Source organism: Hemicordylus capensis, chromosome 2 (genome assembly GCF_027244095.1).
Source record: "Hemicordylus capensis ecotype Gifberg chromosome 2, rHemCap1.1.pri, whole genome shotgun sequence".
NCBI lineage: Eukaryota > Metazoa > Chordata > Lepidosauria > Squamata > Cordylidae > Hemicordylus > Hemicordylus capensis.
In genome coordinates this window covers 161,325,906-161,344,076 of record NC_069658.1, presented here as the reverse complement: position 1 = coordinate 161,344,076, position 18,171 = coordinate 161,325,906, and the positions used below count along the sequence as shown (strand labels likewise).

At 43.3% G+C, this 18,171-nt stretch overlaps 1 protein-coding gene across 6 annotated transcripts in view; it reads left to right on the top strand.

The window, feature by feature from the left end:
• The window catches only part of SPAG17 (sperm associated antigen 17), a 211,004-nt gene that overhangs the window by 15,884 nt on the left and 176,949 nt on the right, over window positions 1–18,171 (top strand). For all 6 annotated transcript variants that reach the window (XM_053288500.1, XM_053288499.1, XM_053288498.1 and 3 more), the window contains exons 4-5: window positions 5,737–5,868; window positions 9,101–9,317. In XM_053288500.1, coding sequence (XP_053144475.1) covers window positions 5,737–5,868; window positions 9,101–9,317 — 349 coding nt within the window. The remainder of the gene's footprint in view (window positions 1–5,736; window positions 5,869–9,100; window positions 9,318–18,171) is intronic.

Sequence of the window (18,171 nt, the reverse complement as noted above, 5' to 3'; positions counted from 1 at the left end):
GACTGCATTTGTTTCAGGACTTGTAGCTCAGATAACAGCTGATTTGCAAAATAATAGCAAGGTTCCCGTAGTCAGTTTTCTGACTAACAAAGCTAGTTGAAATAGCTATGTTATAGCAATGACATAAATTATCTATTATTAACCAAATAACTAAATCATCTTTTTATTAACTAATTTTATTCCTTGAATTTATTTATTTATTTGATTTTTATACCGCCCTTCCAAAATGGCTCATTTGCTGTCATACAAAGAGTTTGACAAAATCGTGTCAGCCATGCACCTCTTATAGCAGTTTCTCTTCAATAGTGGCCCATTTTGATACTTTAGATTGGTGGTATTTACTTTATGGTCCATGGATTAGGAGTGTACATGGAACCAGTTTCCACAGTTTGGTTCAAATTTGAACTGGACCACCAGTCCACAAATCTAATCAATCGGTTTGAATCATTCACCCATAGGGAATAATGGGAACTCAAACCAGCCCATTATTCCCCATGGGTAGTGCCTAGGGATACCAAAGTGCATAGGGCGGCGCGATAGGTGGCATCTATCACCCAGCCCATAAAACAATCAGGCAAGTGGGTGATTTTTAATGAATTTTTGATTTTTTGGGGGGTCAGTAGGTCAACCCTAACCCTACTAGCAGAACAGCATGCAAGTCTGCCACACAAGTGAAACACACACAGACACAGACACATACACTACAAAAAATGGGAATCTCCCGACACAGAGCATGGCTCAAAACACAGCCCAAAAAAGAATCTCTGACCTAGAATCTGCCAGCCACAGTGCCAGGTGCCCACACTACGTTAGTGGCACAAGTTGCTCTCCCATACACTGACACACAATTATTGCTCCATTTGTTGCTTGTTTATTTGATTTGTTTATTTGGTTCTATACTGTCCTTCCAAAAATGGCTCAGGGTGGTTTACACAGAGAAATAATAAACAAATAAGATGGATCCCTGTCCCCAAAGGGCTCACAATCAAAAAAGAAGCATAAGATAGACACCAGCAACAGTCACTGGAGGTACTGTGCTGGGGGTGGATAGGGCCAGTTACTCTCCCCCTGCTAAATAAAGAGAATCACCATGTTAAAAGGTGCCTCTTTGCCCAGTTAGCAGGGGCTTACCATTGCAACAGCAGTAGCAGCATTATTTACAAGCATAGCCATAAGCTGAGCTGAACTAGAAGAGCAACCTCTTCAACACATTTTGACTGAGTATACCTTGCAATGCCAAATCAGAGACCACCAGAGCAGTGAGTGAAGCACAAGTTAGTTGGTCTCAAGGACAGACATGGAGCTAATCTTACAGCAATCACCAAGATAATATTGCACACACTAGGGAGAGCTGAGCTCTACTGTCCCATTTCTCACCACAACACCATCTCACAGACCAAACCTCAACAAAGGCAGGCAACCAAGCTCTGCCTTTGTCCATCTGAAATCCAGCAAAACCAGATAGTCAGTCATCAATCATAGCAGCAGCAATAGCACAGCAAGCATATTAAACAGTGTTGAGAAAAAGAAAACCACATAGTTAATTGATAAGAAGTATTTTTTCTTCTCTTTGTGTCTGATATAAGTTGGCCTCAGATTGCTGGGCCCTGGCTGTGCTGACAGCCTGCCGGGCTGACACATGTCAGGGCACCAGTCAACACTCATCATGGGCCCTGGTTGTGGGGATGCAGGGCGTGCATGTCTGCTTGGGAAAAAGGTTAACTGTAACACAAAAGTTAACACTAAAATACATCAAAAAAATTCAAACTTCCTGCCTGCTCCACTACAGCCTTTGATTGATGCTGGGCCTCAGGGAACCAGTCCATCATCATCTCAGGCCTGGTGGTGGGCGTGCATGCATGTTTGCATGTGTCAGCAGCATTAACGTGACTAATGTGACTGTGACACATCTGGTTTGGGGGTTGGCCAGGGTGGGGTGAGCTGACAGTGATGTTTCAGTGGGTGGGAGTGACCATAAGTCACTCACCCTCCACGTCCAGCTTGGGACAGCCCAGCTGGCCTTGAGGAAGACCAGCTGCTCCACCAAGCCAGCATTCAAGTGTGAGCGATGGGGTGTCACCACATCCCCAGCTGTGGAGAAAACCCTCTCAGTCTGCACTGGTTGGTGGGCACAAGAGGGAGAGTCCAGCAACCGCTTCCAAGTCCAGCCAGACTTAGTAATGCACTGCCCCAAACAGGACAAGCTCCATCTTTGGGTCTGCCATTATTGGCTCCTACAGGTACTGCAGAACAGACTACTCAGCACTGATGCAGGGCTTGGTTGGCTCCTCCTGTAGCCCTGGCAAGGTGCCTTGGCACCCCTGTGTGAACTACTGGGTGGATAACATGAGCAGAACTGCAAGCTGCGTTGGTGCTGCCAAGGACACCATGCTGATGGTTTGGCAACTGGTGGTGATGCTGGTGTTGGGGGTGGAGTGCGCACTAGAAGTAGGCGCTCCAGCACTCTCCTCCTGGTTCTGACCTACTTCCTCTCCTGTCTAACCTCTTGAACCCAGAGGTCCATCCACCTGGGCAGCTCTTTGGGGTGACAGTGTTGCTCTTCTTCCTTGGGTCACAGAGGCAGGCCAAAACATGCTCTGCCAATTGACCCAACGTGTTGCTGAGCCACTCCACCACTCCAATCATCAGCCGACCTGCCAGGGTGCATGCTTCCCCAGTGGTCAGTGAGGTCTGGAGCTCACCTATCATCTTCTCCAGGAGAAGAGCAGTGGGTAAAGCCTGGCTCAGTGTTGCTGTCTTGGCACACAAGCTGTTTGTGGCAACAGCTCGAGTGTCAAGATAATCTTGGAACTGAGCTCCTACAGGTCACATACTCCCAAGCCACATGTCCCTGCCAGGGAGTGGATGGCTAACTCTTGCTCCTGCAGGTGCTGGAGCAAGAGGAAGGTGGAGTTCCACTGGGTCTGAACATCCTGAGGGATCAGGTGTTCAGGCAGGCGGAGCTCATACTGCCTCTCCTGGAGTATCTGCTTAGCCTTTTCACTCTGGGGAAATGGCCTGCTGTCTTGCAGCATTTCTCCACAAGAGTAGCAGTGGCGGCAGCAGGGTCTCCAGCGGGGAGACCTTGACATTACCTGTCTGTAGCCTCTCTGAGCCAGGTGCAGAGTGTGTGCCATACAGTGGATGGACACAAACTGCAGCTGCCAGGCTACCCTCAACATATTGGCACCATTGTCAGTGACCAGGAACCCTTGGCAAAAGTTTGGCTGCCTTGACAGTCATTCTTCCACCTGGTGTCCGATGGCCGCTGATAGCTCATCTGCCATGTGGTCAGTGTCCAGCAGCTCCACATGCATCTTAGACCACCTGGACTTTTTTGCATGGGTGGGGCTGGCCACGCCAGCAGCAGCAGATGTCCTGTTGCTTTCCTGCCCCCACTAGTGCAGTGTGAGGGACAGGAAAGCAGTGTGCATTCCACTATGGCTAGTCCACATATCCGTAGTGAAGTGCATACTGGTGTCAGGTGCTGCTGTGCTTGACACAACCTCTCTGCATGCCCAGAACAGGGAGGGCACCACCCGCCTGCTGAAGGTGGTGCATGAGGGGATCTGGTAGTCGGGGGCAAACAGTTGGAGCAGCCAATGGAAGCCAGTGTCCACCACCACCCAGAATGGCTGGTCATCCAGAGCCATCACCTCTTCAGTGGTCTGGGTGATGCGACGAGATGCTGGCCGACCAGACTGCTTGCCCGCTGATTGTACCCACTGTGCAACTGGCAATGTCCCCTGCCTGAGAGCAGGAGCATGTGCCCCATCACTATTAGTTGAGGGCACACCAGCTGACCTAGCACTGCCAGCAGGAGCAAGGACCCCTGTATGATGCCTCAGCATCGACATCCCAAGACGCTTAGTCCGTTTGCTCTGCTGGCCTGTGCTTTGCAGCAGTTGCAGAAAACATGTAAAGGGTCATCCTGGAAGAGCTCAAAGAGCTTCCACACCATGCTGCTGTCAGTCCTGGACTTTTTTGGTTGTGGTGGTACTACTGGGGCTGCTGGTTCCTGGCTGAGCCCACCACCACCACCACCACCACCACCACCACCACCACCCTCCATCCAGGTCTGAGAAGGTCCATGAATGACTTCCTCCTGCTCCTCCTCTTTCTCGGACTGGGTGGTGGTTGCACTGAAAAGAGGGATTGGGGAGGAGGATGAAGAGAGTGATCTGGCTGCTGGGCTAGCAGTCAATGATGCCTCCTCCGCTCTCAACCCTCTCTTCTACCTCAGCTGCCTTTTTTTGAGGCCAGTCCAGTTTGCAGTTGAACCGGTTGAAGTGAACCAGTTTGAAGTGAAGTGAACCGGTTCTATATCGAGCCATTTTGCACACTCCTACCATGGATCAAATCAGAATGACTTCTAAGGCATGTCATGAATACTTTGATTTAAGTTGTATAATGGGATACCATGTAGTGGTATCCTGAGCCATTTTTGGAGGGACGGTATAGAAATAAAATAAAATAAATAAATAAATAAATAATAGTTCTCTCTGGGCTGCACTGCTTCCGATTGTAGATTTAATCATTCACATGATTAAATGCATCTCCCTATCAAAAATTCCCTGTATACAGTAAACGAGCGTGTCAAGGAGAAGAACACCCCAGTCTGAATATAACTTTTGCTATGAACTCACTTGGTGGAAAAGTAGCAATGTAATAGCTACTTTATGCTGATGACAGCAGTGAAGAAAAGGGGTGTTAATCATTCACTGTTCTTCATTTCCCCTCAGGAATTAACACTGTGGATCATTACATGACCCATATGCCACCCTTATATAGTTGTACCCTTTTACTATAAACACTAATTTTCAAATAATTAATATTTTTTAACATTTAATTTAACAGATAAATGCATCTTGTTTTTAAACTGTGGCAATTGGGGTCTTTCTGTTCCCAATATTAGATGAATAAAGTATATTTTCTAAAGAAAAGAGGATTAAAATATAAACATGTTCCAGCTTGTCAACCTCAAAATTTATTGTCGTCATCCTCATCCTTTCTCATATGAACTTCGGTTTGGTTCTTAGTATTTGGTAATGAAATAGGATTAGCTAAGAACAAGCTAGTGTTTCCTGCATGCTCATGTATTCCTGGATATGCAGAAGTATATTCATTTGTAAAATAAAGGAAAACAATAATGATTTTTTTTAAAAAAATGGATAAAAACCTGTGCCCTGTGGCTTCCAAGACCTACAGCATGCTGAGGATGGAAGAAAAAGGGAAGTGGGGGAATTGGCCCCAAACGGCTTACAGTGGACAGTAGGATCAGGGAGGATGTGTGTTAGAAGTTTAAAAAACTTGTTTTATACAAGGAGATTTCCGGGTTGAAGAAAGGGGGAAAGACCAAAAACCTTCCCCCAGTTCTAAATAGTGATAAAGCACTTAAATTTTGTGACTGGTAGGCAGCCCCCAACTAAAACCTTTAGCATTATATAACATAGTGAGGGAAGGTGTCAGAATGGTAAGCGGGGGTGGGGTGGGGGTGGGATTACCTTTCCCTTCTCCTGAACACTTCCCCACCCCACTGTAAGCTGCAGACAGTACTACTAGGCTTCTTTTCCAGGCTGATTGGGACCTTGAACAGAGGCACTCTTGTAAGTAGCCTGGGAGTTAAACACTTTCGGGCGTGCCCTGTATGTGGCCTGTGATTCATTGCAACATGTTGTTTCAGGTCCCCACTTGTACTGAATTCTGTACTCAGACTCCTCCTTTATTCCTTTGCAGGTAATAGAGGCAGCAAAAGGTGTTATGGATACTGGGGAACCACTTCCTGTGACTCTGATTGGGAAGTTAATTAAATATCAGATGCTTTGCCTCAAACAGAAAGATTTACAAAGAAGGGCTGCTGAAAAGAAGGTATTTCAGTAGAATATAAGACAAATAAAGAATTTTTTAGATCCCACCCCCCTCCCCCATTTATTTTTCTAGTGCTTATAGATACATTCATAGGTGGGTTATTTTCTTCTTGTACTGATAGAAGTGCCTATATCTGTGTCCATCAATATTCTGAGGCTGAAAATATGTACTTTTAAAAACTTCTCTTTTACTTTTCATTTTTCTATTTAATTATTTAGGGCCTGAGTAATTATTTAGGGGCTTTCCCATTTGAGCTTTGTTTCAACCAAGCTGGAGTGATCTGTAGCCCTTTAAAAAACCAAAACAAGTGACAAGGCCCAGCATTGAGGGAGGTTCAGTGGTTCATAGTTCAGTGGTAGAGCACATGCTTCACCAAGCCTCAGCACCTCAGAACGTCTGGAAAAGATCTCTGAAACCTTGGAAAGCCACTGCCAGCTACAGAAGGCAATACTAGCACCATGGATAGTGAAATAAGATCACCCCTTTCTTCCTTTCCTTCATTTGATTCAACTAGGCCAGGGGTTCTCAAACTTGGGTCCCCAGATGTTGTTGGACTACAACTCCCATTATCCCCAGCCACAATGGTCTTTGCCCATTGTGGTGTGGGATGATAGGAGTTGTAGTCCAACAACATCTGGGGACCCAAGTTTGAGAACCCTGAGCTAGGCCTAAGAAATGATGACCTACCTACAACCTTTTCACCTGAAATGTCATGTTTGTATTTCAGAATGTTTGCAGAGTTTGTAAAGTTAATTAATCCGGCTGGCTATCTAGGTTTGCTCTCTGTTTCTCAAAGATAAGGATTAGTGAAGGAAAGGATTATTGTAGTGAAGAAAAAGGGTTAATTTTACTTCTGAGTTAGAGTAACCGTGTACTATATGTATACTACTACTATTACACTTATCTATATACTGCTTTTCAGTGTAGACATATTCCATGTTTCCTATTAGGAGAGGACTGGAATTGTTATATATTTCTCTTAGGGCTTTCTGCTTGCTCATGGGAAATTTTAGGATAAAAGAGTTGTAAATTTAGATGGATAATAGTTCTCTTTCAGCAGCTCACCTGACTCTTTTCGGCAGTTGTGCAAATTTGACTGTGGTAATTTTGAATTAAGAACTATATGCCATGAACGAATGTACTTCAAATTGTATTTTATGTAATGCCCTTTGTAATCAGTGCTATGCTGATGTTTATGCTTTGTCTGTGTTCCTCAGAACTCCTGCCTCACTTCTTGCAATACATTTCAACAGACCCATTTACACTAATCACACAGAACACACCAGTTATTTTCATACATGCTACTTGCACACTTGGTCTAACCTGCTAACTGGTCTTGTGGTAGCAGGTTTTGTGGTAGAAGAGAGCTAGTCTTGTGGTTGCAAGCATGAATTGTCCCCTCTGCTATGCAGGATCCACCTTGGTTTGAATGGGAGACTACATGTGTGAGCACTGTAAGATATTCCCCTCAGGGGATGGGGCTGCTCTCCGAAGAGCATCTGCATGCCTGCATGCATAAAGTTCTGATTTCCCTTCTTGCCATCTCCAAGATAGGGCTGAGAGAGATTCCTGCCTGCAACCGTGGAGAAGCCGCTGCCAGTCTGGGTAGACAATACTGAGCTAGATGGACCAGTGGTCTGACTCAGTATAAGTCAGCTTCCTATGTCCCTAACAGAGCAAAGAGGCGCCTTTTAAAGTGGTGATTCTCTTATATTTAGCAGAGGGAGAGCAACTTCCCTATACAAGCACAGCACAGCACACCTCCAGTGGTGGTTGCTGATGTCTGCTTGATATTGCTTATTAGATTGTGAGTCCTTTTGGGATAGGGAATCATCTTATTTATTTGTTTTTCTATGTAAACTGCTTTGAGAACTTTTGTTGAACAGTGGTATATATAGTAAATATTTGTAGTTGTAATAGTCAATAGTGGTTGATTACTTTGTGATAGTGCCACCACTTCCCTTCTCTGTACCCCTTCTTAGAAACATCAGTCCTTAGGCCTTGTGTGCACCTTAAGTGGTACAGTGGGGAAATGCTTGACTATCAAGCAGAAGGTTGCTGGTTCAAATCCCTGCTGGTATGTTTCCCAGACCATGGGAAACACCTATATCTGTCAGCAGTGATATAGGAAGATGCTGAAAAGCATCATCTCATACTGCGCAGGAGGAGGCAATGGTAAACCCCTCTGTATTCTACCAAAGACAACCACAGGGCTCTGTGGGTGCCAGGAGTAGAAATCAACGATGGCACACTTTACTTTACCTTACTGCCCAGTTGGGACATTAATAAACATTCCATAACACCTCAGCAACTGAAGAGGTCTCATTTCAATCTTGTGAAGCCAAAACGCTCGGTCAATAATGAGGGAGGCTTCAACAACAATTTATAAGCTGAAGGTACACAATACTTCCTCCATGCTGAAATCAAGCAGATCTAGACATGGTTAGTGCCTGAATGAAAGATCACCTGGAAATACCATGTACGTTGCTACCTAGAACTCCATGATGGAAGAAAAGCATAATATAAATGTAATGCAACCAAATCATACAAACAATTTTCTTTAGCTTTCCCCCGCTTCTGTTTGACTTTTGAGATAAAACATAGCTTTACATGTTGAGACTGCCTGGGCTGCCCCAAGCAAGGATAGGCTGGTCGTGAGAAGTGGAGGGATCCTCGCAGATCCCTCTGCACCCCGCCAGCCTAGCCCCCTTAAGAAACCCAGCTTTTAGCTCAGCTACTGGATATCATGTGATTCCTCGGGCTACATGCGGCCCTAGGAGTCACAGAGATGAGTGCATAGACTGTCCGCACAGAGAAAGGTGCACAGAGGAGTCACAGAGATGGGTGCATGCCATGCGTTGCACTGAGGGATGCCTGGAGGCCAGAACAACAAGTTCCGGCCCCAGATCCCTCTGCCCTGCTCTGTGCTTCACATAGCTGCACGGAGCAGGGCTGTCTGTGTGGGCACACGGGAGGTATGCTGATGGAGGAAAGTTCGGTCATCTGGGGAGAGAGGGAGGTTAAGTGCAGCCTTCCCCCTGCACCCTCCCAGCCTGCTCAGGTTTATCATGTGCCTTGCCCCACTGTGTGCCTTAATTTGACACATCATTAATCTCTCCATGACTCTAGGTCCAAGTATGACTTGGATTTTTTAAAATGGAGTACAACATAATAATATTGTGGTTTCCCCCTAACTTTCATAAGATGTGATTTAGTTTTTCTAATTTGGTAGGGAGTCGAGGATCAGGATGAAAAGAAAGAGGAGAAGGGGAAAGGGAAAGGGAAAGGTGCTGGCAAAAAGGAAAAGCCTGCTACAGCCAAGGCTGGCGGAAAAGGAGCGAAAGGAAAGAAGGCGACATCTGATCCAGCACAAGTATCAACAACCGTCGTTAAAAAAGACACCAAGCTGAAGCGACGTGGAGAAGACGATGATCTTGATAAATACATTGGTGTGTGAAATATTAATTAATGGCATACCTCAAGTCAAAAGCAGTGAATCCCTGCTACAGATTCCAGATTTCAGGATGATTTATCTGAATTGTGTCACTGATTATGCTCGGCAGGGAGTTGCAGCCAATCCTGAACCCCTAAGGATGCAATAACCCCAGCCCTGAGCAGCAGAATGGAGTCTTGGCTGTGAGGAGTGAGGAGCAGTCAAGCTAGAGGAGCCAGTCTCAGCCCCAAGGCTTGCCACCAGGCTGAAGTCTGAGCCTGCCAGCTAGGAGACCCTAGAACTGGTTCTCACTGACCAAAGCCTGAACCCCTCAGTGGACTAGTCTCTTCAACACTAAGTATTCTGTAAATGTAGTAATAGAATCATGGAGTTGGAGGTAGCTTTCTAATCTAACCTCTGGCTCAATGTAGGAGATTGTGAGCTAGGGCATCAGTCACAGATGACCGCCCAGCTTCTGCTTGAAGAACTCCAGTGAGGGAGAGCCCACCCCAATCCCTAGGTAATTGGTGGTCAGCCATATAAGATAGCATATGCTCAGACCCTTTGCATGTGCTGCAGAAGCAGGCACATGAAAAACAGGATGGCCCTTGGATAATTAAGTTCCAATTTTCTTGCTTACATGAAAGCAGTTTGGGTACTCCATCAACTGATAGCTGCCATGTCATTAGCTTCTTTTGCTTTTTCAATTGTCTTCAGTATTAGACCACCCTGAAATTCCATCCATTAGTCATACATTCTGAAAGGCTTACAGAGAAAGAACTCAAATGAAGTCATTGAGGCTATTCTCACGATTGTCCAACAGTGGGATAAGGGAGCCTCACCTGCTTTTGGACGATCGTGTGTTGCAGCGGGAGCCGCGCGGCTCCCGGCAGCTAGCCTCCATAAATACCTCTCCCCTTAGACAAGGTTAACGGAGCGAGCACTCCGTTAACCTCATCCTTTTGCTCGTGTGTTGCTGTGGTACATGGTGACACACAAGTAGACCCCTGACCAGGAGGCTGCAAGCAGCCTCCCGGGCTCGGGGGTCTCTCCAGGATACCCTGCGCACTCGCGCGGGCAATCCTGGAACTTCCAGGGGCAGCGCAGCTCCTGATCCCTGCAGCACCTGCCTGCTCCGTAACGCAGCCTGCAGTTGTGTGGGTGGCCAATCCGGCCACCCAGGGCTGCCTTTGGATTGTCTGCAGGGAGAGCAGGCTAAGCCCGCTCTCCCCGCAGACCCAGAAGAAGTAGGGATGTGCACGGAACCACAGAAGCGTGGTCCGGCACTGGGGGGAGTCTTTCTTTAAGGGGTGGTGGTAGTACTTTCCCCCCCCCCGCCACTCTTCCCCCTCTGGTGCTGGTACTTTCAAAAATCTTCTTGGGGCGGCAGAGTTCCTCCCTGCCGCCCCTGCCCCCGTCGTCGTTATCCAAGCCTCAAACGGAGCAGAGCTAGTGGCGCGCATGCACCCTTCGCGGCGCACGCTCGTCTCTGCCGCTGGCTGGCGCGCTGCATACATCACGCGGCACGCGCGTGCCAGCGGCGGAGGCCGCACGCACCGCGAAGGGCGCATGCGCACCGCGAAGGGTACATGCGCACCGCTAGCTCTGCTCCGTTTGAGGCTTGGATAACGACGATGGGCGCAGAAGATTTTTGAAAATACCAGCGCCGGAGCGGGGAGAGCAGCGGGGGGGGGTAAGTACTACCTCCCCCCCCTTGAAGAGAGACTCCCCCGCCCTTCCGAACCTCCGGACCGCCGGAATGCCGAACCGGTCCGGAGGGCTTTTATATTGTGCCCGAACCGAACCAAGAAGCTCTTCTCACTGATCGTGAGAGGAGCTTTAACGTCTTCAGAAACCTCACAAATCAGGTTAAGAGAACCAGGTTATCCAGACAGGGGACTCTTTTGTAAAACTTCAGCAAGAAATCCCTGAGGTCCACTATGAGATTTCATTGTGGTAAATGGGAGCAGTCTTACTATCCACACCCTTGATGTCCTTATGTTTCAATGGACAAGAGGCATGAGTTGCATCTCAAGACTGTACCACATAAATTCCAAGCAAGATGTTCATGATGAATGCAGTTATTGATCATAGAACTTCTACATCTGTGAATCAGAAGAGCATTCAAGATGCTGAAAAAAGTGTCTTTAGGCTGCAGTCCTATGCACACAACTTAGAGTTAGCCCTATTGAGCTCACTGATACTTATTTCTGAGTAAATGTGCATAAGATCAGGCTGCTTGTTAGTACCTTACCTTGCATCAGTCCCATTCATTTCCAGTCAGAGCTTCTTCATGTTAGCTTCAGCTGGTGCAATATGTATGTCTTCATACACTTTTGGTGCTGACAAAGGACTCACCATAGCTTTTCCATGATGTCCTTAGGGACATTGATACCATTGCTGCTGGCTATTATGTGACATTAGTTTACTCCATGTTTGTATAGATTGCTGATTCCTTACACCTGCATTAGTGAGCTTCCCCTGCTCCCTCTAGTTGTCAGCACCTTAACTGCAGTTGGTCTGTGATGCAAGAGGCTCATCTTGAGGGTTAACGACGAGTCCTGGAGAGCCACAGTGGTAACTGCTCCAAGTTAAGTGCACTTTGAGGTTGTTAGAGACAACCCACCACCACTAACCCCAGTATCTCACCACATGACTGCACAACAGTAACAGTATGAACAATTAGAGCAAGCTTGAAAAGAGTTTATTAATACATTAGTTTTATCCAGCTCCTCTCCTTACAGGCCAGCTACAAAGACATAATTAAACGGAGTGATTTTGCTTTCCCTTTGTTGTATTGAGTATGATCTGCTAGAGGAAACTTGTCAGGTGGGAGTTGGTGTGGTTGTTGGATCCCTAGTGTTTGCCGCAGACAAAGAGAAGAGCACTTCTGTGTGGTCTCTGTGATGGGATTTTGTGCATGTGCAGAGACCAGCTTTGGAACCTTTTAAAGCTTGCACACGAGAGGGGTTTTTTTTGGTGGCAACTCTACCCTCGCTTGCCTACTCAGTTTGTGTCCTACTCAGTGTGAGTCTTTCGCTCATGGCCACAGTGAGTGCCTCTTCAGGGCCTTTCTCTATGCCATTATCACCTAAAAGAGAGAGAAGTGCAATTTCTAGTAAAATCGTGGTCTTATTCATCCGCTTTGTTTTAGTTTTTTTCCTAACTTTCTTCCTAGAGTCCTCTTCCTTTCGATGTTTGCCTTTTTCCTTTGCCTGTGTCTCCCCTTCCCCTTATTCTTCTGTGGTTCTAGGAGACATTTTACATTTTGGATGTTCTTTCTCTCTGAAATAAGAATAATAGTCCCTTTTTCGTCATTCCTCCCCCCCTCATTGTCTTGTGTCTGATAGATATCCCCTATTATGTTAACGTTTTGCTGCATCATTGCTACTTTTTGTTTGTAAAACTGTTTTGTTTTTCTCTAAAGAGATATGTAAAACTGATCAATAAAAATTATTTTTAAGTAATTCTGGTAAGAACTAATCTGCCTACTTTCCTTTCACTCTCCCTACAACTGGACTAAATTTGGTCCAGATCAGTTAGGCACTTCACAAGTTAGTCCACATGTGCCTCAAATATTCATGTGTCCACCATCTTGAATTGGGATGGATGACATCATTACAAACTATGCCCTTGAGCTGTCCCTATGTGTCCCTACAGGTGTAGCAAATTTTTCTGTACAACTGTGCCAAATTTGGTTCAAATCAGTTAGATAGTCCACAAGTTAGCCCACTTGCATCTCAAATGTTTATGTGTTCACCATCATGAATGGTAGATGACATCATCATAAACTGTGGCATTGAGGTGTCCCTTCAACTGTATGTATTAACCATTTTGGTTCATATTGGTCCAGACATTGCAAAGTTGAAGGGGACACACACAATGCCGGGTGATCTCATAAGAAGTGTTTCTTGCAGTGGGAAATTGCCCTCCACTAATAGTCACCACAAGTGCCTAATTTGTCTTGAAGGGCGGAGTGTTGATTCCGGTTCTGGGTGTCTCAGCTTTACAAGAGAGGCACGAAGGAATTGGGCCTTAAGATTGGAAGCCATTTTGTTGGAATGTACACTTCAGGCCACAAATATCTAGGCTACTTCTATCATTTTGCCAACTAGGCTGCATTTTGACTTCCGGTTGGACTGCCAATGTAGCTGCATGCTTCTCTGAAAGGGGGAGATCGAGAAGGAGAAAATAAGAGGGTTTTGAGGCTTCAACCCCCCCCCCCCACGTCATCCTGGATTAAAGGGTTGACTCAAGATAACCCACCGTTTCTCCTAAGCCAGCTCCTTAATTCAGAATTGGGTTGAAGAACTCAATTTCTGTTTTAGGTTGAACGGCGGAGGCAGGCTTCCATCAAGCTTATCTCTTTCTCGAACATCTTTATGACCGAAGCTAATTGGCAGACAATTTCTATGGTTTGGATTTAACTAATGATTTAAAGTTCAAGAAGCTCACCTCTCAAGTGATTGATGATGACAACTTGCTGGAATTCTTCCTGCGTTTTTGGGAAAGACGCCACAGAACTTAAGACACAGCTGTAAGTTTCTTTTTCCTATTACAATTAGGGAGGGGAATTCAATCTTCTTGCTTGCTAAATATTGGAACCCAAGACTTGAACTGTTGATCAAAAAAAATTTAATTCCTGGAAAAAGATCTTATTAGTGGGAATTACCATTTTTCTCTCTATTTTTCTTGAAGTTTATGGAAGAGACGTTTTGCTGTTTGCTGTGGAGACTGTCTATCATTTTAATGATAGGCCCAGTTAGAACCATAGGCATTTCACACTACCGTAAGAAAATTTTAACTGCCAGTGATAAGATACAGAAGCTGTGGTGCAGAACTGTTTATACTTGGGAAACAAACACAGGCTTTTACTTTCTTTTTTGAGATCAAGGACATTAAATCCTGCTGTGCATGTGTTTTTTCCTTTCTAACCCTTCTATTATACTATGAAAGGGAAAGAGAAATCTCACCAGAGTCAGATACATTTACAACCCAGGAAAATTTCCCTTCCAAGTCCAGGTGTGGGGTAAACTAAAACGCCTTTAGATATGGATCAAAAGCTATCAGAGATGACACAAATACTTCAATCAAATGCTGTTGCTCTCCAACAAGTTACTTCGGATATGGCTCAAGTGAAACAAAGCATGCAACAAATAAATGATAGAACATCAAATATTGAAGAAACAGTCAAAAAATTAGCACGACAATAAATAATTTAAATCAAGGGTTTACACTTTAGAGAAGGATGTGGGATCACTGAAAGATGACAAAGAAAAAATATTAGATCAAATGGCATTGCTGGAATTAAGACAAAAAGAGAGATTTTTAAGGTTTAGGGGCATCCCAGAGAAAGCTGACCAGAACATTAAAAAATTACTTGGAGAGGAACTTGCATCACTTCTGAGAATTACAGCTGGAGAGATGGAGGCTCAGACTGAGACAGCTTTTCGTTTAAATTCGGATTTTGCTATAAGAAATAAATTAACTAAAGATTGCTTGGTGCAATTTAGCTCTAAATCAATTACTGAGCGAATCTTTCAGGCTTATTTTACTACAGGCCTCACAATTGAAGCTCACCAGATGAAATTTTTGAAAGAAATTCAAGCTAGAATCCTAAGAAAACGTAAGGATTACAAATTTCTGACTGACGCATTAAATGCCAATGGAATATGCTTTAGGTGGGAGCTACCAGAGGGAGTTTCTTTTTTTTACAAGGGCAAGAAGAATAGATTCACTGAGCTCCTTAAAGTGCAAGAATTTTGGCGGAAATATAAAAAAGACTTATCTCCTGAGCATCCTGCTCCTTCAACACATAATTTGAATTAGATCACATGGAATACAAACGAAATTACCGAATTTTTTCTTGGAATGTTAATGGCTTAAATACAAAAGTTAAAAGAAATAGAGTTTTTCACTTTCTTAAGAAACAAAATTTGGACATTGTATGTTTACAAGAGACCCATATTAGAAAGTAAGATAGAAAATTTTTGGTTAATAAGGCTTTAGGACAAGAATTTGTTTCTTCAGATAAGAAAAAAAAGGGGTAGTATTTTATGTTAAACAACAATTTGAACCTAAATTGATTTTTAAAGATGAAGAAGGCAGGTTATTAGCACTGGAAATTCTAATCTCTGGAATTAAAATGGTGATAATTGGAATTTATGCCCCTAATGAAAAGAAAGTCGAATTTTATAATTACTTGGATCAAAAGATGGCGGACTTATCGAATGTCAATTTGATTATACTGGGAGATTTTAATGGAGTTGTTTCAACATCTTTGGAAAGAAAATCCGATATATTGGATAGGAACTTACAAGATAAACTTCCTAAAGCATTCTTTGATTTAGTAGAACACATGGATCTCTATGATTTGTGGAGAATTAAAAATTCTAATGCAAAAGAATATACTTATTTTTCTGAAAGATATCAATCACATTCAAGGATAGATATGGTTTGGACATCTAAAGCTATTACACCATGTTTGAAAAGAATGGATATTTTACCTAGGACCTTTTCAGATCATAACCCAATTTGTTTTACATGGAAGAAGGAAGGAACGACTTCATTTCGTTGGAGATTGAATGAATACCTTCTGAAAAAGACGTTGTGGAGAAAGCCAAAAAGAAGTTAAAGGACTATTTTGAATTGAATTGAAACCAAGGAATGGGCAATAAAATTGTCTGGGATGCAAGTAAAGCGGTTATGAGAGGTTTCTTTATACAGCAAAATACATATTTTAAAAAACAAAGAGGATTGAAAAAAGAGATATTATTGATGCAGATCTCTAAAAAGGAAAGGGAACTATTATGGGCTAAAGATAAGAAGATGGTTACTCAAGCTATCAAAATGCTACAACAACAACTTTCTATGTTAATAGCAAATTAACTTGAACGGAATTTGAAATATGCTAAGCAAAGGACATTCGAGTTCGCAAACAAACCAGGCAAGTTGTTAGCTTGGAAAATCAGATTTGAGAAGAAGAAAAATTATATATCCAAAATACTTACAAAAAATGGACTCTCTTATGATGGAAAGGAAATAAGAGCGGAATTTTTAAAATACTATTCAGAATTATATAAAGGTAAAATAGTTGAAGATAAAAAAAATGAGCAGTTTATTAGGACCAAAAATATTCCAAAACTTTCTGAGGAACAAATAGAAATTATGAATGCTCCTATAACAATCATGGAAGTAATAGAAGCAATAAATCAAAGTAAGCCCAACAAGGCCCCAGGGCCTGATGGACTGTCAGCTTTGTATTATAAGTCATTTAAAGATCAAATCTTACAACCTCTCCAATGGACTATGAATGATATTTTACAAAAAGGGATTATGCCGGATTCGTGGAAGTATGCAAATATTGCAGTAATCCCAAAACCAGATCAAGACCTAACCTTAGTTAAAAATTATAGACCAATTTCACTTTTAAATAATGATTACAAACTTTTTGCTGCCATTTTGAGCCCCTGGTGGCGCAGTGGTAAAACTGCTGCCCTGTAACCAGAAGGTTACAAGTTCGATCCTGACCAGGGGCTCAAGGTTGACTCAGCCTTCCATCCTTCCGAGGTCGGTAAAATGAGTACCCAGAAATGTTGGGGGCAATATGCTAAATCATTGTAAACCGCTTAGAGAGCTTCGGCTATAGAGCGGTATATAAATGTAAGTGCTATTGCTATTGCTATTGCTATTGCTATTACTATTTTGGCAAGAAGAATGAAGGTTATATTAAGGCATTTTATTCATGAAGATCAAGCTGGATTTTTGCCAATGAGACAATTGAGAGACAATGTCAGAACAGTCTTGAATGTAATGGAGTATTATGAAAAACATAATGATAAACACATGGCGATGATTTTTTTGGATGCAGAGAAAGCTTTTGACAAGATTTCGTGGCAATTTATGGGGAGATTACTAGAAGTAATGACTGCTTGCAACAATTTTATTAGGGCAATTAAGACAATTTATTCGAAGCAATATGCTAAGATTATTGTAAATGGGGAACTATCAGACAACTGTGTAATACAAAAAGGGACTAGACAAGGATGTCCACTTTCCCCATTGCTTTTTATACTGGTTCTAGAAGTGCTTTGTAGAAGTATCAGAGAAGATGATAAATTACATGGTCCCAAAATTGGGAAACAAGACTACAAGTTGAGAGCCTTTGCAGATGATGTTGTGCTGTTTTTAGAAAACCCAATGGATAAGATTGAAAGACTTTTAGATAAAATACAACAATTTGGCCAGCTGGCTGAATTTTATATAAATAAGACCAAAACCAAGGTCTTGACTAAAAATATGGATCAGAAAACCAAGGACAGATTCTCTGAAATAAGTGAGTTGAAAGTGGAGAAGAAAGTTAAATATCTGGGGGTCTGGTTATCAAATAACAACTCCTTGTTGTTTACAAATAACTATGTTAAAATATGGAATTCAGTGAAAATTGATCTACAAAGATGGTCTAAAAAGAATTTGTCTTTAATGGGAAGAATTTCGTGGTGAAAATGAATGTCTTGCCTAAAATGTTATTTCTTTTTCAGACTATTCCCATAATCAACACTTTGACTTGTTTTAAGCAATGGCAGAAGGATATAACTAAGTTTGTTTGGCAGGGGAAACGACCAAGAATTAATTTTAAGAACTTAACAGATGCAAAGGAAAGAGGTGGTCTTGCCTTGCCAGACTTAAGGTTGTACTTTGATGCTGTTTGTTTGACGTGGTTAAAAGAATGGATAACATTAAGAAACCCTAGAGTTCTTGATTTGGAGGGATTTGACAGAAGGTTCAGATGGCATGCATATCTGTGGTACGAAAAAAGTAAAATACATAAAGACTTTTTGAATCACTATGTGAGAAGGAGTTTAATGAGG